This window comes from Myotis daubentonii, chromosome 1 (assembly GCF_963259705.1).
Source record: "Myotis daubentonii chromosome 1, mMyoDau2.1, whole genome shotgun sequence".
Lineage (NCBI taxonomy): Eukaryota > Metazoa > Chordata > Mammalia > Chiroptera > Vespertilionidae > Myotis > Myotis daubentonii.
Genome location: NC_081840.1, coordinates 162,238,069 through 162,260,884, shown reverse-complemented (window position 1 = coordinate 162,260,884; position 22,816 = coordinate 162,238,069). Strand labels below are relative to the sequence as shown.

Sequence of the window (22,816 nt, the reverse complement as noted above, 5' to 3'; positions counted from 1 at the left end):
CTGAGAAATTCAGACTGGCATTGCCAATTATTGAAAACTGCAGGAAAAGCAAGTTCAGGGAAGGTAATATAACTTTGTTTTGGACATGTTACATTTGGGATGTCCATAAGTGGAGGCACCAAGTTAGCAGTTGGATATAAGAACCAGGAATTCAGCAGAGAAGTTGTGCCAGAGATAAATATGAGAGTGGTAATATGGTAAAGCCATGAGACTGGGTGGAATCACCTAGGAAAACAATTACCTGATTGTGATTTTTCATGAGGTTTAGTAAAGAGAACAACAAAAAGAAATATGGAGTGGTTTAACAAAAGGCAAAACTAAAACGTAAGCCTTTTCCTTCTTGAAATGGTAGTAACGTACCTGGTAAGCAACTTCTGCTCTCACTGAATTTATGAAGTCCGCATCAGTTGGATAAAGGGCACAGGCAAACATGAAATCCTGCCATACCTAGCAAACCAAATAAAAGGTGATAAAGCACTTCCATGGATTTACCACACAGAAACAAATTCCTCAGTCTGAACTGTGGGGATTATCTTTCATGCAGATGAAAAATCAAGTTCGTCCAATGAGTGTGATCATTTGAGCCCTACTATGTGCGAGGCACTCGGGGTCCCCTGACTTCCCAGAACTGCACATAGCCGTAGGAAAAGCCGAGAAGATAAAATGCAAGGGAAGCAGGAAAGACTGAGAATTCAAGTGAGGAAATAGTGAGTGTGTTGAGGGGGAAATAAAATTCTAAATGAAGCTTCCTACCCCAGCCCCTCCTTACTCCTAACTCACTCTAATTGCCACTGGAAATTTGGTATTGAGAGATGGACCAGACTATTAAAAACATACATTTCTCAGAGGGAAGGGAGGAGTGGGGAGCTGGGAAGAGATTAACCGAAGAATTTATATGCATATATGCATAGCTCATGGGCACAGACAACATAGGGTGGTGAAGGCCTGGGGTGGGGCAGGAACTTGGTGGAGGGGACAATAAGAGAAGGGGCATCTGTAATACTCTCAACAATAAAGATAAATTTAATTAAAACAGAAAAAGAAAGAAAGAAATATACATTGTTTATGAAGGAATACATTTTCATAGCCAAAAATAATTACTACATGGACATTTTAGTACTGACACCACGTAAGCTCATTCCTGGGGAGGCTGTCATGCTAAGTGGTTGAGAGCAGGGCCTCGGTTCACTGGGCCTGAGTGGGAACCTTGACTCCACCATAGCCCCACCATGTGCTGTGGGCGAGTTATTTAACCCTGCACATGTCAGTGTCCTTCTCTGTGAAATGGGGATATAGAGCAACAACCACCACCCCACAGAATAGGCATGCAGTTCAAACAAAATAATAGATGCAGAGCACGGAGAACAATGCCTGGCACTCAATAAATATTACAGAATATTGTCACATCATCATGACCATCAGCATTATCAATATTATTATAATTACGACTCTTCTATGGAGAGCTTTAAATTTTAGAACTGTAATACTAAAACTAAAAATATATTTTCTTTGTGTAGCCCTCACTAATGTAAAACATGTTGGGAGTGCTAGCACACCTTTACTTTAATGTTTTTATTTTTCTTCTCTCTAGGGCTTGTTGGTGCTCCTTAAAGTTAAAGTTTTTAAATATCTTATTTTCTTTTTTATGCATAGTCTCAAATCACAAAGAAAATGTAGATAGATACATACTGATATAACTATTATAGAGAATGCCTATCATTCAAAAATAATTAAATAATTTGTGATACTCGCTATCAACTCTGGCTCTTGGTTCTTAAGATGCCATTCAATCTTTTGCAAAAAAAAAAAAAAAAAAAAAAAAAAGGAACATCATTCCTGACTCTGAGAAAAGAAGGAATGAGCAATATCACCCTCTCAGAATGCAGAAAAAGTAACATATCTATACTAATAAAAGGGTAATATGCTAATTAGGCCAGATGTCTTCTGGACGTCCTTCGTGACAAAGCTGGGCCCAGGAGAAGCTGCCCACCCACGGTCCCAGGTGCCTGTGCCTGCAGCCGGCCCAGGCGAAGCCGGCCCCAATCCTGGGTTCCTGTGGCTGGCTGGAGGAGGAAAGCCTGGGTCCTGGGTGTAAGGCCAAGGCAGAGGTGGTTAGGAGTGATCAGGCAGGCAGAGGAAGTTTGGCGCAATCAGGAAAGCAGGCAGGCGAGCAGTTAGGAGCCAGCAGTCCTGGATTGCAAGAGGTACCGGATTAGAGAGGGTGCAAGCTAGGCTGAGGAACTGCCCCCACCCCCATGCATGAATTCCGTGCACTGGGCCTCTAGTCCTATACAATAAAAGGCTAATATATAAATTGTTCCCTTGACTGGGAGTTCAACCGGGAGTTCGGCCAGGGGGTGGGGCTGGCCGGCCAACAACCCATGGCCCCTCCCCCCAGCTGGCCCCGTCCCCTATTGGCCCCTCCCACCCCAATCAGAGACGGGGCGGCCGGCTAATCTCCTGCATCCCCTACCCCCAGCCAGCCCAGCTCGGTCGGCCCCGATCAGGATGGGCCAGCCAGACCCCACCCATGCACAAATTCATGCACTGGGCCTCTAGTCAAAAAGAAAAGTGCTGTCAACTACTCACCATTATTCCTAGTTCATCACAGAGTTCATAGAATTCATCTTGCTCATAAATACCTCCTCCCCACACCCGAAGAGTATTCATGTTAGCATCCACAACAGACTGCAAAAGGAGTGATAACCTATAGAGAAATTTTAAAAACAAACACTAATCTGAAAACCTGGGGATGCTAAAAAAAAAGATTTTAAGAAACACATGTGGGTGATAAACACACTTAAAATCTCTGCTAGAAAAACACATTTTAAAATGATGATGGTTTGGCCCTAGCTGGTTTGGTTCAGTGAATAGAGCATCGGCCTGCAGACTGAAAGATCCCAGGTTCAATTCTGGTCAAGGGCACATGCCAGGGTTGCAGGCTTGATCCCCAATGTGGGGCGTGCAGGAGGTAGCCAATTAATGATTCTCTCTCATCATTGATGTTTCTATCTCTCTCTCCCTCTCCCTTCCTCTCTAAAATCAATAAAAATTAAAAAAGAAAAGTCTAGAAATTTACAGCCACTTTGAGAGACATGCATGTACCTTCTATCTCCAGAGCAATGCCCAGAAAGGAACGAAAAAGACCAGTAACAGGCTAGCCCGGGACCCAGAGCACTGACTCTGAGCAAAGGTGCCCACGGGCAGGTTTACTAATTGGCCCAGCTGTGCTGAACAGCTGCACCAAAACCAGCCAGATAGGAGAGGAGCATTTAAAAGAGAGAGACAGCTAATTACCTGGGCCTATGCCTGGAGGATAATTTCATTTTAATATAAAATTCAAAACTATATAGATAGATAGATAGATAGATAGATAGATAGATAGATAGATAGATAGATAGATAATATGGGGATATATATATATACATATACATATATATATATATATATATATATATATATATATATATATGTATATGTAAAAGGAAATTACTACAAGCTTGGGAAAAATTAGAGTTTAGTTACCAACCACATCTACATTCTAAACATCTAGTAATATACTGCAATGCATATTTATACATTTATAAATACGTTAACAGTGTTTATTTTCACTTCACAAGGCTTATCTTCACTATCACAAAGACAGTAGTTTACAAACCCAATTTAAAAAATTATCCTATCTAATAAAAGAGAAAAATGGTAATTGGCGTACGACGATACCCTTTTCATTGGCTAATCAGGGCTATATGCAAATTAACTGCCAACTATGATTGGCAGTTAACTGCCAATTATGATTGGCAGTTAACTGCCAACAAGATGGCGGTTAATTTGCATATGTAGGCACAATGCAGGGAGGTGAAAGGGAAAGCAGGAAGAAGCCCCCTGCCACTGACAGTGATCAGAAACCCAGGGGGGAGCTAAGAGCTGGGGGGCAGGGCCAAGGCAGCCCTGGGGCCGCCTTTGCCCTGCCCCCCAGCCATGATCGGAGAATCAGGTGCCTTTTCCGCCCTGGCCAGTGATAGCAGGAAGTAGGGGTGGAGCCAGCGATGGGAGCTGGGCACGGTCGAAGCTGGCAGTCCCGGGAGCTAGGGGTCCCTTGCCTGGGCCTAAAGCGGAGCCCACGATGGCGAGGCCGCTGCAGCTGCGGGTCCCCGCTGCCTGGGCCGGACGCCTAGGCCAGAGGCGTTAGGCCTGGGCAGGGGCGGAGCCTGCAACCGCGGGGAGCTGGGGGTCCCCTGCCCAGGCCTGACACCTCTGCCGGAGGCCTCAGGCCTGGTCAAGGGGCCGATCCAGTGATTGGTGATCGGAGGGTGATGAGGGTCAACTCCTCTGGCCAAAGCATCAGGCCTGGGCGGGGGGCAGAGCCGGGGATTGGGGGGATATGATGGTCCCCTTGCCCAGGCCTGAAGCCTGGGTCAGAGGCATCAGGCTTGGGCGGGGGGTGGAGCAAGCGATCAGAGGGAGATGGGGGTCCCCTGCCCAGGCATGATTCCTGGGCCAGAGGCCTCAGGCCTGGGCGGGGGCCAGAGCCAGTGATCAGGGGGAGATGGGGGTCCCCCGTCCAAGCCTGACACCTCTGGCCGAGGCATCAGGCCTGGGCAAGGGGCCGATCCTGCGATTGGAGGGTGATGGGGGTCAACGCCTGAGGGCTCCCAGTATGTGAGAGGGGGCAGGCTGGGCTGAGGGACACTCCCCTCCCCACACACACCCAGTGCACGAATTTCGTGCACCGGGCCCCTAGTTTTCTTATATTGTTCAATTCTCACAGCTTCAGAAAAATACTTTAATTTTTTTCCTAGATCTAAAATTTTAAAGATTGTTTTAGTTCTTTTTATTAAGATAAAAGTAAAGGAATATGCAAATATCTTAGCATGAGGAGATAAATATTTAAAAGGATGAACAAAAATATTTAAGGTTCTCTTCAAAACAGTAGCAGAGGGGGGGGACAAGTTTAATCATCTTTTAGAAAAATTTTTATCCTAGAATTCTATATTGCCCCTCAATTCCTTCGACTGGAACTAACGAAAGTAAGAATGAGCAGCTCTTAAGCTTTGTGGCTCTGTTAATAAAAGAGAAACAAGAAAAGAAAGATGATAACTTACAAGTCAGAGGTTACTCGATCCTGGAACGAATCTGCTGGGATCCAGTTTGATCCTTTCAGAAATATGGGAAACCCATTAATTTTGAAGTAGAAACTCAGACCAGGAGAACCTTTTATGGGCTCTTGTATCAGTTCCACTGTCCTAAAAAAAACCTATTATGAACAGAATTAAAAACGAGAACTATATTGTAGTCTTCCTCATGAAATAGACATTTGTAATTATAACCAAAAAAATGTATTTGGTAGGGGAGGCCGGGGGAAGGTCAATGGGGGGGGGGGGGGGAGAGACATATTTACTACTATCTGTAATACTTTAAAAAATAAAATAAATTTTTAAAAAAAGAAATGTATTTAAATATAACGTTTCAAAAACTGATACTATTTTACAAAGTTGTGGGGGCAGAGAGGATGAGGGTATGGAGAAATGTCCACCAGTTAAACTGCCACATCTTTGATTGAAAAACACTTTCTCATTTCAGTATTGTTAAAATATGTCAAAATGTACACTTAAGATCAAAGAAATATTGCACAAGGTATGTAATAATTTAACATCCTTCCAATTATAATAGCACATTATTGATTAAGATCACTTTGTTTAATAGGCAATTTAATCCTAGCTAATTATCACATTAAACTCAATGTGTGAGAGAGCTCTGGTATGGAACTGGAGATGTAGGCAGTGTTCCAATTAAAAGACTAGATAGGAGCACATACCCCACTATCACCATGGCTACAGAAGAGGAAGCTGAAACCTCTGTCCCTGTGAAAAGCCTACCCTGGTTTCCCTCAGCTACATAAGCAGCAAGACCCTAGGTAGAGCAGATTGATGTTCTTATCCAAATCTTCATTCTTTCCCATCATAAACTGGACCAAGGAATGAGGAACATGGTTTTACACCAATAAAGGCAAGCCCTGAACCAAGATCATGCATTTCTTCTCAAATTAAAATGTAAATGAATTAACCAATGTATTCCATGTTATAAGTGTCCACCATTCTTCCATTTTCTTGCCCTTGCCGGTATTAATATGGCAGGGAGGCGCCCAGAGAAGGTGGGACCAGCCTCAGGCGACTCAAGGGACTGAGGGCGGGGCTTGAAGTGGCCAGAGAAGGCCAGAGGGTTTGGGGGCTGGAGCTCTGTATGGAAAGGTTCGGGTGTCAAGGCAGGGTGGCGCTGCGAGATTTCAAATCGTGCGCTGAGTTCCTAGTATTTATATAAAATAACTCATAGAGTAACATGTGATAGGGGTTTTTTTTAACCTAATTTGAAATGAAAAATATTTCATCATAAGCTTTAACATTTACTCACATAAACAAAAGCATTTTGGGGTTCTTAATAATTTTTACGAATGTAAAGTAATCTGATTCCAAAAGAATTTGAGAATCACTAATCTAGAAAATAGAACCCTTTAATTTTTTTTATTAATGCTACACATAGTATTACTATTAAAACACATTTTCCAACATTTTTTTTTCTTTTCTGTGCAAATATTCTCATACAAAGACAGCTATTTCTGTCTCCCAACTCTTGCAATAACAGTTTTATAACCCAGGTCAAAGTAAACCCTAAACCATCTGACAGTGCCTCAAAGAAGAGGCAGTAATTCCAGCCACCTCTCCCTCTGGGCATTCCTTGATAGCTTAAAGGTGTTGGGTCCATGATTAGTGTCAGTAATTCTGCATATCTCTAGGCAGTCTTGAGAGGTAACATAAAAGCCTTCCTCTATAACAGGTATTTTACTTCTGAGAAAATAATAGTCTCTCAAAGAGGATTTTTGAAAAGACTCTCAAGTAACACATACTTACAGCCAAACTGAATATATTGTCTTTTTACAAGATTAGAAATAGTTTAAACAGCCCAACAAAGTATATTAGTGCCTAAAAGTAAATATAAGTGTACATATCTAAGAACCTAAATATGTAAGTCAAGCAGTTCGAATTTTAAATTTTTTAATTTCCAATTTTTTCTACTGTTGAAGATTCTATTTCAATAAGTGAAGGTTCTAACTCACTAGATGAGTTTTCTAATTGACTTTATGATTTCATTTCTAAAATAGAAGGATTAACTTTGAAAGTACAGGATAGCTGAATGGATTTTTGAGACAAGAGCTAGGAGTTCCAGGCCAGTGTGGCTCAGTGAAATAAAAAGCATGGGCCTACAACCAAGAATACCCTACCCAACAAGACTAACATTTAAAATTGAAGAAGAAATAAAGAGCTTCTCAGACAAGAAAAAGCTGAAAGAGTTCATCACCACCAAACTAGTATTATAAGAAATGTTAAAGAAACTTCTTTAAGAAGAAGAAAAGAAAAAAGGAGAAACATAAATATGTATAACAAAATGGTAATAAATACATACCTATCAATAATCACTTCAAATATAAGCTAATTGAATACTCTAATCAAAAGACATAGGATAGCTGAATGAATAAGAAAACAAGGTCCAGCCGAAACCGGTTTGGTTCAGTGGATAGAGCGTCAGCCTGCAGACTGAAAGGTCCCAGGTTCGATTCCGGTCAAGGGCATGTACCTGGGTTGCAGGCACATCCCCAGTGGGAGATGTGCAGGAGGCAGCTGATCGATGTTTCTCTCTCATCGATGTTTCTAACTATCTCTCTCCCTTCCTCTCTGTAAAAAATCAATAAAATATATTTTTTAAAAAAAGAAAAAGAAAACAAGGTCCACATATGTTCTGTCTACAAGAGACCCACTTCAAATCAAAAGGCCACAGAGCAAGTCTCAATAAATTTAAGAAGATTAAAATCTCATCAGACATCTTTGACCATAATGGTATGAAACTAGAAATCAATTAAAAGAATAAAACTGAAAAAAACACCAACACATGGAGACTAAATAACATGTTACTAAACAATTAATAGGTTAAAAATGAGATCAGGGAAGAAATCAAAAGATACCTTGAGACAAATGAAAATGAAAACACAACACAAAATCTATGGGACACAGTGAACGCAGTCCTAAAAGGGAAATTTATAGCAATACATGCATATCTGAAGGAAAAAGAAGAATAAATAATCTAAATGTACACCTAAAGAAACTAGAAAAAGAACAAAAAACAAAGCCCAAAGTGAGTAGAAGGGAGAAAATAATAAAGATCAGAGCATAAATAAATGAAATCAAGTCTAATAAACAATTCAAAATGTCAATGAAACCAAGAGCTGTTTCTTTGAAAAGATAATCAAGATTGATAAACCTTCAACCAGACTCATTAAGAAAAAGAGGACCCAAATAAATGAAATCAGAAATGAAAGGAGAAAAGTAACAACTGACACCACAGAAATGCAAAGGATTATAAGAAAATATTACAAACAACTACATGCCAACAAATTGAACAACAATAGATAAAGATGAAATACCACCACTTTGGATGGAAATACCACCACTTTGCAGTTTAGCATTCTCTTTAAAAACTGAAGCTACACACATCCTATGATTCAGCAATCCCACTTCCAGCAGAAATGCTGTATGTACTTGGAGCACCATGTTGTTAATGCTCAGAGCAGCAATACTCAGAATAGCCAAGACTGGAAACTATCCAAATTGCAACAGCAGTATGTGCAATACAAGAAAATATTATACAACAGTGTAAATAAACATGGAACAGCTATACACAACAACATATTAAATGTCACAAATATAATGTTAAGCCAAATTGGCCAGACGCAAAATAATGCATACTATATGGTTCCACATATGTAAAGTTTAAAAACAGGCAGAAACAAGCTATAGTGTTAAAAGTCAGGGGAATGGATCTTTAGGAAGGAGAGGTGGGTAGGGGGCTACTGAGGTTCTAGTAATGTAGTATTTCTTGATCAGGATGATGGTTACATAAGTGGTCATTTTGTAATCATTCATTAAGCATTTCTCCACATTATGTACTTTTCTGTATATGCGTTATGCTTCACAATAAATAAAAAATAAAAAGAAACCTGGATCTGACACATTCCCAACAAATAAAGGCTGGAAAGAAATAAGACTAAGGGCCAGAACACAGATAATGATGGCAAGTAGCAGTCAAATTTCTTACTTGCTGAAACAGTGGCAAGTCTGAAATCATCTGAAACACTAAGAAACTTAGGACTGGTGAGAAACTGAATTCCCTCAAAGGCCCACCCTGGATGGAAACAAGGGTGAATTAAATATTCTCTCTCTAATCTATACTTTTTATCTAAATATCAAAGCAAACATTGAATCCTGAAACTTGCAAGAAGCTCAGATTTTTGCATCATTCTGTTGTCTTCTTTTGGATCATTCAATCCAACCTCTTACATCTCAGTCAAACGGGCAAATGAACATAAAAACTATTCAAAGTTCCCACTGCAAATGAATTCTGAGATGTTCCTCAGTTACGCCACTCTAGCTCAGTGGTCGGCAAACCGCGGCTCGCGAGCCACATGCGGCTCTTTGGCCCCGTGGCATAGGCCACGAAGTTTCAATCGCACTGTACGTGCGCGCCCGCACGTTGTATTTTGTGAAAGAGCAACACTCAAGGGGCCAGTTTGCCGACCACTGCTCCAGTATAAACAACCATGGCTGTCACATAGCCTTTCCCATGAGTAACCACTTCCTCCTCCACACCTACCCTATGACGGATGAATGAAAGAATATCAAAAATAACAACCTAAAGAATTAGCAAGCATGTTCTCAGCTCTCCTTGAAGTTAAATTATCTTATCCCTTTGTCCTCTCTTCCTTTAATCGCCTTCATGGCTCTCCTCTGAACCTTCTAAATGAGCAGACTGCAAAGCTGACTAAAATGTTGTAGGAAGGTTTTAACAGGCTCAATAAAATAGCACCTTGATATTTCTACATAGTATACCATTATTGATCCTATAACATTTTTTTTAAAGAATAGTATATTGATTTTTAGAGATAGAGGAAGTAAGAGGGGGGGGAAGGGGGAGAGGGGGACAGAGAAACATCGATCAGCTGCCTCCTGCACACTCTCTACTGGGGATCAAGCCCATGATCCAGGCATATGCTGTTGCAGGAATAGACCTGACAACCCCTTGGTGCACAAGACAATGCCCAACCAACTGAGCCATACCAACTAGTGCTCCTATACATTTTAGAAATAAGATAATTTAAAAAAACATAGCAGAGAATGATACCTCGTTTGGAACCCAAGCCTTTAAAGTACTGCTCAAATAAAAGAGATTTAATTGGGATCTGTACAAGCAGGGTAGGCAGAAGGCCCAGAAAACAATTTCAAATCAAATCACATACCTATGATGTCTTACAAAACACCACCAAACCAGCCTAATGTAGCACAATCAGAAATCAATAGTTCTTTCAAAGTCAAGGTATTCTGACTCTCAGATAAAGAGATTCACAGTTTTCAATCTCAATTGGGCCCTCAATGCTGCCTCACAATCCTATAATGTTGCCTTAGCCCAGTGGTTGGCAAACTGCGGCTTGCGAGCCACATGCGGCTCTTTGGCCCCTTGAGTGTGGCTCTTCCTAAGCCTTAGGAGTACCCTAATTAAGTTAATAACAATGTACCTACCTATATAGCTTAAGTTTAAAAAATTGGGCTCTCAAAAGAAATTTCAATCATTGTACTGTTGATATTTGGCTCTGTTGACTAATGAGTTTGCCGACCACTGCCTTAGCCCTTTCAAGCACTTGGTCCACAGTGGCTATCTCAAGCCTTCACTTTCCTCAGATTTCTAACTTGCTTCCCTCCCACCTCCCCCGCCATTACATTCAGCAGGCAACACTACATCCTAGTTCCCAGGAAAGAAAAAAGTGATCTGACCAGAAAAACTCCCTAAACTTTCTCAGGATCACTTTTTGCTCCTAAAGAAGAGTTTACAATTCCCAATATACCTTATGTGGTCCTACAGATCTTCAAAATTACCTCTAGCCACTAGCTCCATGCTTCCCTCTACATGTTATTTTACCTTTTGTCCCTATGACAAAAACTGAGCCTCTCATCTCCAAGTGAATCCATGCTCTAGGGTGGTGGTGCCATCCTCCCCTACTTATCAGGGACCTTACCCTCTCCACTCTCTCTCTAATTTTGAGCTATTTTCAGTCCTTCCCTGTCTACTGGCCCCTTCCATCAGGATTTTGTTGCACTGCTTTTCATTCTTTTAACGATGTCCTATTTTGTGTTGAAACAATTTAAACTTATAGAAAAATTACAGTGATAGTACAAAGAACTCCTGGATGCCCTTCATGTAGAGACCCCATTCAGTTTGGTCAGTTGCCCAATGACATTGTTTATAGGGGGAAAAATTCAGGTACTGTACCCAGCTGTTACATCTCTCTAGTCTTTTTCAATGTGGAACAGTTCCTTGGTTTTCCCTTGATACTTCCAAAGATTACAGTAGATCGAAGTAGATTTGAAGACTTTCGTTAATGGAGCTCAATTTCAGACTGTCTGATGCTTCCTCATGATAGATCCAGGTTATCTCTTTGGCAGGACTAGCAGAGAACTGATGCTGGATTCCTCGTGCAGTCTGACAGGTAGATAACATGTCACTATGTCTCATTGGTGGTGATATTAATCACTTAAGATGGTGTCTGCTGGATTTCTTCACTGTATTTTTTTCTCCAATATAATTAATAAATATTTTGTTGAGAGATGCTTTGAGTCTAGATAAATGTCCCATATTCCATGCCACTTTACCCTCTAGTTTTAGTATCCATTCATAGTTCTTGCCTGAACTACTTATAACTATGATAGTTATCAAATGATTCTTATTCTAGTTCTATTGCTCCTTCTACATTTATTAGTTGGCATTCCACCCTGAGGAATAACTTTCCTTTTTCTCATTGATTTATTCATGTATCTATACTAATAAAAGCCTAGGTGGCCCTTGGGTGTGATGTCACCACAAGATGGCCATGACAAGATGGCCACACCAGCAGCTGCTCCGCATGGTGAGGTCTGAGGGTCCCGTGGCTCTGCACCATGCAGCCCGGAGAAGGCTGGTCCCCATGTCTCCACCATCTTGCGCAGAGGAGGTGGGTCCCGGAGGAGGAGGTGGGTCGCGGCAGGGGAGGGCAGTTGTGGGTGATGGGGCTGGCAGGGGAGGGAAGTTGGGGGCAATTGGGCCAGCAGGGGAGGGCAGTTGGGGCCATCAGGCCGGCAGGGGAGCAGTTAGGGGGTGATCAGGCTGGCAGGCAAAAGCGTTAGGGGCAATCAGGCAGGCAGGCAAACGGTTAGGAGCCAGTGGTCCCAGATTGTGAGAGGGTGCAGGCTGGGCTGAGGGACACCCCCCTCCCCCATGCACAAATTTCATGCACCGGGTCACTAGTTTATTTATATCAGTGTGCTCAAGGATTGTTACTATGTTAAATGGGTTATAATCTTTTACCACTATTCTTTATTTTAATACTCAAATTCTCTCAGATTTGGCTATTGGAAGCACATTAAACTGACTCCTGTGTCCCTTTTGATCTGGGCCATCATTCTTGAGTACCTTCTTAACTTTCTAGGCAGCAATATATTCTAGGCTTCATCCCCCAAATCAGTTATTTCTCCAAAGAGCCCTGATGCCTCTTAGTAGAAAGTGGTACCCCAAAACTAAGATTTGGATGCTATCTCTGTTCATTGCTACCAGAGTGCCACTCTTTCTAGACTTTCTGGGAAGGCCTGGAGAGAGCTAGAAAATGTGTGTGTCTGTAAATACAGACACACACACACACACACAATTACATCTATACTTATTTCTATATCTATCTACATATACTAAAAATCATGAGTTCACACTATTAGCTCAGATTCCAATCCATTCTAGCTTTTTCCCTTTCTATATCACCTTTCTGCATCCATGAAAAAGCTGGCTTTCAGTACTTTAATATATTTATTTGCATAGTACCCTATATGTAGCCAATCTCCTGACCCCAAATAGCCATCACTGCCACCTGACTCAGGTGTGGTTCTCACCAACCATTTTTCAAGAGTTGCCTATACTCACTGTCTCTACTTCCTCACCTTCAGTCATTCCTCTACCCACTGCTATCTGATTTCCATTCTGATCAATTTCTCCCAAATCTATGTCCTCAGCAATTCTATAGAGTGAGTAAATCATCATCTTGTACCTGAATTACCACCATCGTCTTCCAACTGGCCTCCCCCTCTTGTCATTCCTCCAATCTGATCTACACAATCTGTGTAAGACAAATATGATCTCTCCTTAAAACCCTTGAAAGAATTCCCATTGCCATCAGGACAGCCTAGCTCCTGCCCATGGGTTATAAGGCCCTGCATGATCTTGCTCTACCTACCTTTACACCATTCCTTGTTCAAACTCAAACAGCCACACGACATTTCTTTCACCTCCACAAACACACACTGTTTCTTCGAATCCCCAGGCCTTGATATATTCTTATACCTCTGACTCTTTGTTGTTTGGTCAAATTCTACATATCCCTCAGGACACAGACATCACTTTCTCTGGGAATTGTCCAAGAATGCCCCTGCTCTGTGTTTCTACAGTACTCTACATTTCTCTAGAGTGTTTGTCACGCTCTATTGCAATTGTTTGTTTAATTATTTAATTTCCCAACCAAATTCTTTTATTCTGATCTCAAAGTGAAATGAAAGCAGTGTCTTATGCACTACTTTAGTGCCAAAGCCTAGCAAAGGAACTGAAATGTGATAGCTCTCCCGAAGTAGTTAGTGAACAAATGAGCCTCAAAAATAACAAACTCCACAGCAGCCACAGTCAAAGGGCACATTTCACAAACATGCATTAACACAAGGCATGAAGCAATACAACTTCCTTCACTCCTGTTGCTGGTCAAAGAGTAGCATTTTAATATGATGCACCCATACTAGCCTGAGTGAAGAATAATTATTTCCCACAAACAAACAAAAAACCACAGGAGTTCCCCTTCTTTCTCTGTGGTAAGTTAGAATGACTCATCCATTTTTACACTTTCATGAAGGTGACACACAACAGACTCAACATGTGAGAGAGCACAGGTCTTTGGCCAAAAGGGTTAGAATAAGAATGAATGTTTAAGAGAGAGCTGTTTTTGTTTGCGTCTGGAAGTTTTTAGGATTTCTTTATCTCTGGTCCCTAAAATTTGAAACTTTGAAAATGAGTAGATTTTTATTGTTGTGCTAGTCATCTTGTGAGCTTTTCTGATATAGAAACTCAATCTGGAAATTGTCTTGTATTTTTTATAATTTTTCATTTGTTATCTTTGTTGTGTTTTTCTGGTACAACTATTAATCAGATATTGTATCTCCTGGGCTGAACAGTATTGTTAGATTTTTCTTCTATATTTCATCTCACTTTTAAAATTCTATCCTTTGGGAGAGTTGCTTGATTTCATATTCAGTTTTTAAAATTAGATATTTTATTTTTATCAGTTAAAATTTTTCTCAAGAGTTTTAAATTTTACTTTAAAAATTGTAAACTGTATTTTATGGTTGTAATATATTCTCATTTCTCTTAAAGTGTTAATTATTAGTAGTATTTTTGGAGTTTTCTCTGCATTGCCCACTTCCCCCACATTCCTTTACTTCTTCTATTTGTTTTGGCCTCATTGTCCCCATTAGAGACTTTTCTTGAATATTCAGTTGTCCTTGGTGTTCATCCATTCTGAAGATTAAGGCACAGAATTGCAGATGAGAAGCCCTATATGAGCTGCAATGTTAGGTATTCCAGTGGAAACCAACTTTATCATGGGGTGATGCCCACATGTCAGTTGCTATAGCTGGTGAGTGTGTGTGTGTGTGTGTGTGTGTGTGTGTGTGTGTGTGTGTGTGTTTGCTTAGCTTTGTCAATGAGGACATTCTCCAGTCTCTTGCCTGGGGAGCGTAAGACTGGCCGTTACCATTCAGGGAGTCTATTGGCAGCAGGGGATGAACACATTGACCACAGAGTGTCATCTAGCAGCGGGCTCCCCGTCCTCAGCCTCTCTGATTGGGAAAGGCAAAATAATAGTGAGCTTCAGCATCCCTTCTTCAAAACAATGTACTTGAGTTTTGCTTTTAGAATAAAACATCTTAAAGGTATCCAAGTATCTAAGAGTGTTTGTATATGATTGAGAGGAAAGTAAACAGAAAACAAAGAAACATGAGGTAATTATTAACTCTAAGGCAAACAGAAAGTTGCATAAGAAAGGAAATACAATTTTAGTACACCATGAGGTTCAGCTTTGAACAATATTTCCATAATATAATCATGTAAACACTGAATATTGAGTTAACAAAAATACTTTGGGAGGACAGAGGAAGGCAAATGTGTATTCATGAGCCAAGCAGGAGTCATCAGAGAATCGTGTAAGAGAGCTATAGCCTCCTCCGTTAGGTTAGAAATCAACAGATAATATCCAAAGCTGAAAAATTAGAAAACACCAGTAAAAGCATGTTATTTGGGAAAATATAGGTAAATAGGCACGAGAAATAAGCAAACATTTTAAAGTATTAATTCTGAGGAGTAGGAAATAGAAATCGGAAGGGCTGGGCAAAGGATTCTATTTTTCACATAAACCTCTAGGAATATTTGAGCTTTAAAATTATATATATGTATTACTCTGATATAAAGTAATTTAAAAACACAGTATAGCCCTGATCAGTGGATGGGGCGTCAGCCTGTGGACTGAAGGGTCCCAGGTTTGATTTCGGTCAAGGGCATGTACCTTGGTTGAGGGCACATGCCTAGTGGGGGGTGTGCAGGAGGCAGCTGATCGATGTTTCTCTCTCACTGATGTTTCTAACTTTCTATCCCTCTCCTTCCTCTCTAAAATCAATAAAATATATTTTTAAAAAAACAGTAGAAAAATATTTATAAGTATAATAATAATGCTAGACTTATTGAGGTGTTTACTTCCTAAGTTACTATATAAATGTCTAGTCACTATGTTGTACACCTGAAACTAATGTAATAGTGTATGTCAATTATTACTGAAAAAATGTTTTAATCATTTTTAAAAATTAAATTATATAAATTTACAATTAAATAAATTATATATTAAAACAACAATTAATATGTAAAGTCTAATTTATTTAAAAATGTAATAAGTCCTCAAATGACATCATTTTGTTCAACATCATTTCACTGTTAAATACCGTAAGAACTTAACTCTTGTTTTTATCAATTAGCCTCTGGTAAAAATGGATTCATTATACATCATTTCATTTAAGTCACATAACTTAATGACAATGTTAGCAAGGACTTACTATACACACACACACACACACACACACAAGCATTTGAATGTCTATACCTGTTACTCGTGATTATCCCTGGGTGGTGGGGTTACAGGGATTTTATTGGTTTCTTCTTTTCCTACAAAGATCTGTATTGTTATTTTATTAATAAATAAACTTTTTTCACAAAAAAATATTTCAAATATTTGCTTACCTTAGCTGATTTTTTAATTGTTAAGCCTCCATTCAGTTTAAAAAGAACTGTCATGTTGTACCCTGTCTGGTTTCCATGTCCATGAGGCCACCAAGTTTCTACAGTAATTTTCTTTTAAGAAAAAATGGAAGTCATTCTAAGTAATCTGTGGCATATTTTCAGCAAAATAATATGCTGATTCAGAGCATTTATATCTATTTCTCATAGAAATTCTAGGTTCTAAACAATATAAATCTCCCTCCCTATAGTAGGCCAAATTATATCAATACATAGATAATAGTTACAAGTCAACATTTTAGGAATGTAACATGGATTAATATGCCAAAAGGGAAGGGGGAAAAAAAACACAGGATAACGTGGAAATTCAGTAAACAACTCTTCCTATTTCTATTACTCAAGCTTACATTTATTCTACATTCTTTAACTTTTAGAATTGAACTTTGAGGCTGACTCTTGTTTTAAGGCCAAAACTAGAAATTGTTTTGAGTTCTTACTTTATCTGAACAGTTACTGAATGCTGATTTGTTCCATCCTCTTCCATTCACAATGATCAGAGGAATTTTTAAAAAGAAAAGGTAAAGTCTAGCCTACCTATACCCATGAAAGATCATGGAATTAGAATTCTGCATGTAAAACAACCACAAATACTCAAAATAATTTACAAGTACCAAAAATAATCACTATATTTAAATATAATGCTTACAATGTATTTTGGATTTAGAATACTGCAAAAAATTAAAATACAACACACCTGGCTTCTTGAAGAAAAAAAAAGAATGCCAAGTTTAGCACATATTTTCCATCTCTAGATCTTAAAATCTGGGAAAATCATTTCATAGCTGGCACATAAACAAAATATATGAGAGGTTAAAAGTAAAGGAGAAAAGTAAAAAAGTACATTTTTCTTTGACTCAGACCCTTCTTTGTAACCATTTCTTTTGAATAATATTGCTCTTTATCTCATGCTTCTCAGGAAGTACCATCATTCACCTTGTTAATTTTCACAGAGAGCTTAACAATCCTTTTCCCAGGCCGAAGTTCAATGCTGTATGTCCGCTGTGTTTGCAATTTAGGGATTTCTATGATCACTTGACCAGGGACTGGCTTTGAGCTGACAACATCAAAAGAAGACTCTATTTTGAGATTCCACTGCTGGGCATGGTTGTCTAAGGCATAAAAAGAAAAAGAAAAGAAAAAATGTATATATAAAATATGCTAAACATTATCCCTGCCCTCCTTAGGGTTCACTGAAGAAAAGACCAAAGCAGCCTGCAAAATAGTAAGTACTCCACAAATGCTGCCATGATACCGAAGTTCAGTGGAAATTCTCTTTCAATCTTTAGTTTAATCCTTTATCCTGGAGAAGAATAACTAAAAATATATATTTTACAGATACTCTACTTTAAAAATATTATAATCATAAGCCATAAAAAATGTGTAAATAGGGTACAAACAGAAAATTGCAAATGAAAAGACAGCATAAATTTTCCAAGGTTGATCTACACTTGTTCCTTTTTATAAAGTAAAAATTCTGAGGGTTTTAAGCCATATAAAAAGGTATAAACTTAGATGTATTTGAAGTAATCAAACATTAAAAAATAGAGATATATTTTAAATGTAATTATCTATCCAAGGAATATTTATGAAGAACCTTCGATGTGCCATGCACTTTGCTGAGTGATGGGAATGAAATGGTTGACCAGGATGAACTTGGCCCTACCCTCATGAGCTTAGTCTAATGGAAGTGTGATAATATTAGGATGGGAGAGGTAAAAGGTTATTCTGAGAAAATACTCACAGGAAAGAACACCTAACTTACAGAGGGTGAGGGAAAGGCCTTGATGAAAAAGCAGTATCTAGCTGAGCCCAGAAGGATGCTGTCATTGATAAGTCCAGAGGAAAACAATTATTCTGGGCATGGCAAAAGCAAGTGTAAAGAGCCATGTAAGCGTGAGCAACTCCATAACAAAGACTAGGCAGTGATGACACTGGTAAGGGAGACCAGCAGGACTGAGGAGGCGAGCAGGATTCAGCTTATGCTGGGTCCTGTGAGGAGTCTGGCAACCTCACACTAGATCAATGGGAAGCCATTGAAGATTTTTCATCAGAAAGGATAACATTCCCAGATTTGCTCAGTAGAGGGCCCAGCACAGCAATTGCACCAGGATGCAGATGGAAGAAGCAGAGAGACATGAAGTTTCTACCTGTGCAAAAAGGAAAGTGCCATGTGGGAAATCCAGGAATGGAGAGGAGGAAAAGGAAAAAAAAAAAAAAGAGGGAACAAGGCTGAAGGGGAAAGTTATGGGGAGAAAAGAAAGATGAGACAGCTGCCTAAGAAATGGGATTTGGGAGTGGAGTTTGGGGATGGGGCAGCATGTTTCAAGGGGATTTTGATGTAGTGTTTCAAATTACGTATGGACAATATAACCCCTTCCTCCATCACCCATTTAATTTACATTGTTTGTTTCATATCTCCAGAATCAGATGTGTGCGTGAGTTTGGGGCTTTAAATGCCCAAATAGAAAAGTGGACCCATTTTTTTGAGGTTACACGGGATAAAAATACCCCAAAAGGCAGGATGGGCAGGGTGTCAGACCACCAAGGAACGTTCTCATTCCACGGCCACAGAAAGGAGGCGCTGGTGCACTTAAGTTTGTATACTTCCTGACAAGAAATTAAGGTAGTGCCTATTAAATGGCTTCTGTTTTTCTTACTGAAGAAGAGATGGGAGAAGGTTATCTGCTGAGAAATATCATAAAGACCCTTCTCCAACCAATAGCAAGGGGGCTGATAACTTTCCAATTTCATCATCACACATTGCAGACTCTATAACTGGCATTCCTTCCGAATGTAGAACCACACCAGACCTGTTCTAAGGATGATCACACTACATCTCATCACTTGTATCTCACAACCAGCCAAAAGTATAGATGGATTTGACCCACACTGAAGAAAACCTAATCTTGGACTTAAGAACTATTTTTACTTATTGATCGATTCATTCTTAAGAATACAAGTCACTGAGCCTTGAATTAGGTTTGTTCTGCCCCAGTCAATTTTGCAGCTTACCCACCGACAGACTCCAAGTTTTTCTAAGACACACAAAATATATAAGACAACTACTTTTTAGTTAAAGATGCATTTCTTATAGTAAGTATATACTAAGTCTCTCAGTTTTCCTTTCATGGCATTTTTATTGTTTTTAAACAGAAGCACACACTCCAACTGATCCAAAGTTGTTTATTTTCTAAAATATCCCTAAATCCCTCTAGCATGTCAAACTCACGGCCAACCGGCCACATGCAGCCCACACGAATATTTTTGCTTCCCAGCCAATATAACGGTATGTAGGAAACATTTTTTAAAAATTTAGTAACTTAATTTTTACAATATCCTGTTATACATAATGATTAATAACGAACTACAACGTTCACTAATGACTGATTACTATAATCGTGTTGCATTCATTTCCCTTAGGCGCCTTACACGAAGGAGCACCATTTCTCTCACTAATACCAGCAGCAAATACTTTAGCAGCCAATTGCCATGTCATTAGTTTTGCACTGACTTGTTTGGTGAGCTCAACAGGAAATATTTCACTTTCAGAGAACAAGAAAAATAGGTTTATTTGCATGACACTTATTAATTTGTGCAGTTATTGTCTGATAAGTTAATGTTCAAGGAAAGTATTAATTTTTATTAAAATGTTCTATTATTTTATGTTAATGATTACTCATTTATTTCAGCCCTTTGTATTCAGCGTGTCTCTATCAAAATAAACCTACGTTTCTATGAAAATTGAAGCTTTTGCTTTTTTGTGGCCCACAAAAACTTAAACCTTGTTTATTTGGCCCATGTTAGCCTTTGAGTTTGACGTGCTTGCTCTACTGGTTTGACTCAGCATCGGCGTGTGGACTGAATGATCCCAGGTTCGATTCTGGTCAAGGGCACATGCCTGGGTTTGCGTCTCGTTCCCCAGTGGGGGGTGTTCAGGAGGCAGCCAATCAATGATTCTCTGTCATCATTGATGTTTTTATCTCTCTCTCCCTCTTTGAAATCAATAAAAATATATTTTAAAAAACAAATAAAATAAAATATCCCTAAATCTTTGACAGCTACATGACCTTTAGGTCCCTATCACAGAATAATAGATCACATTTACAAGTACTTACTCTGAGCTAGGCTTTCAACATGTATTATCTTATTTAAGCATCACAACGTTGCTATAAGGTAAATCTATTATCATCAATAAATAGATGAGAAAACTGAGGCAGAGAGAAGTTAAGTAACTTGCCCAAGAGCTTGGATGTGAACCAAGACAGTCAGAAACTAAAGACTATACACAGCCTCAGAGTTATGCCAATCTCACCCAAATAATTCCCCAAAACTATGTCTCAGTGGTGCTCAGGATTTTGACATTGGGGAGGGGGTTTATTACATAGGGGAACAGTTGTTTTAATGATATCAAGCTATGCTAGGCATCGAACATGTCATTAGGCAGAGTTTCTCTCCCTTCCTCTTTCTCTAAAAATCAATAAACAATTCTTTTAAAAAAAAAAAGTTTGCTGATCCTTACTCTAGAATATTTCCCCAAAAAGGTCATTCTAATTTTTTTTTAATACCTATGACAAAAACCTCTGCCTCACAAAATAGGCTTTCCTTTTTTGCTAGCCTTGACTATTATAGTCATTCATTACACTCATCACTTGTATCTCACAACCAGCCAAATTCACTTTTAATTTCCACCAAACTAAAGATTTAAGGTCTGCCCTCTAGGCACCTCCTACCAACCAGTAACCATCAAGGTCAAGCCGGTTCCTTTGCTGCTTCCATCACTTCTTCTGCAGTGGGGAATGAGCAGCCTGTAAGGGCCTCTGGACAGAGGGTGCAATCCCCAAAGAGCTGGCAAAATCCCATGTCTTCTAACATGGACAGTTCTAAAGTCGGCACTCCTCTAGAGCTCATCCTGTTAACTCCCTTCAGTGCCACTAAATGAAAAAAACTAAGGCTGTGGAATTAAAAACTCAGTACGAAGACTCACAAGCCTATTGTGTCATCATCTAATTCACTATGCCAACATATTTTGCCCTCTCATCTTCTTCCAAAAAGGGTTCAACCCTTTCTTCCAGAAGCCACGGAGAATTTAAGTAGTTTAGGTTCACAAAGCACATTTAGAGTCTTCAAAAATCGATAATTTTCCTGGTATTACCTGTTTACTTGCTAATTTTTAAATATATAAAACCATATTTCCTGCCTTAGCTGGTTTTGCTCAGTGGATAGGGTGCCGGCCTGCGGAATGAAGGGTCCTGGGTTCGATTCTAGACAAGGGCACATGCCCGGGATGTGGGCTTGATCCCCAGTAGGGGGTGTGCAGGAAGCAGCTGATCAATGATTCTTTCTCATCATTGAGGTTTCTATCTCTCTCTCCCTCTCCCTTCCTCCTTGAAATCAATAAAAATATTTGTTTAAAAATTATTTTTAAAAAATCGTATTTCCTAGTTAAAGAGAGAGCCCTAATAAATGAAGACCCATTTCCAGAACAGAGCTTCCTATCTGATCTCTCTTAAAGAATACCCCCAGCCCTCCTGAAGTGGAATACAAGGTCATTTCAGAAAATGGGAAAAGTACTAGGAGTGGAGAGAGGGAAAAAAGAAAGACTCTTAAATGGCATCTGGGGGTTAAGAACTGGCAGAGAAATGGAAGAACATTCAGGTCAGCCTGGGATGGAACTGCAAACACTGGTAGATTGCTTATGCAAGATAAAAGAAGGCGCTTCATCTCATTGGGGCGAAAAGCTATTCAGAGACAGCTGCCTTGATGAGCTTCGCCCTGCAGAGCTGCTCACAGCTCCTCCTCTTGCCTGCTCTCTTCTTGCATCTTTAATGATGATGAAAAGCCTAGTGAAAAGGTAGTCCTGCACATTGGAAGGAACAGTAACAACAGCAGCTGAAATGACCAAGCCACAGAATGTTTAAACTCACACGGAGGAGATTTTCCTGTGCTCCTGCTGGAATTAGAGCACAGACTTCAGCAGCTGCTTTTCAAAGAGCTAACAGCTTGCATTAGCCAGAAAAGCAGGTCCACAGAAAAGCTGTTTCCCCTTCTTTACTGAGCAGTCAAGATCTCCTTGCCTACTCAGCAGGACGAAATCCTCAAAGATGAAATCCACCAGGCAAAACAGATACAAAACAAAATCCTCCCCGGGAAAAAACAAAGATAAATTGGTAAATTCCAGAGGGGAAAAACCCTATTTATGCAACAAGGCAGCTAATCAGAGGAGAGATTATTCAAGCAACCTACCTACCCATAAAGGTATTTTCAAAGGTGAATAGTGTCATTTTTATGAGTAAAGTATTTAATGATGAATGAA

The 22,816-nt window shown here is 39.6% G+C and overlaps 1 protein-coding gene across 2 annotated transcripts in view; it reads right to left on the bottom strand.

Annotated features, from left to right (window-relative positions):
- MANBA (mannosidase beta) overlaps positions 1 to 22,816 on the bottom strand; it is a 112,247-nt gene that overhangs the window by 49,181 nt on the left and 40,250 nt on the right. For both annotated transcript variants that reach the window (XM_059664340.1, XM_059664332.1), the window contains exons 6-10: positions 17,437 to 17,612; positions 16,447 to 16,557; positions 5,103 to 5,254; positions 2,590 to 2,707; positions 361 to 447 (exon numbers count right to left, since the gene is read on the bottom strand). In XM_059664340.1, coding sequence (XP_059520323.1) covers positions 361 to 447; positions 2,590 to 2,707; positions 5,103 to 5,254; positions 16,447 to 16,557; positions 17,437 to 17,612 — 644 coding nt within the window. The remainder of the gene's footprint in view (positions 1 to 360; positions 448 to 2,589; positions 2,708 to 5,102; positions 5,255 to 16,446; positions 16,558 to 17,436; positions 17,613 to 22,816) is intronic.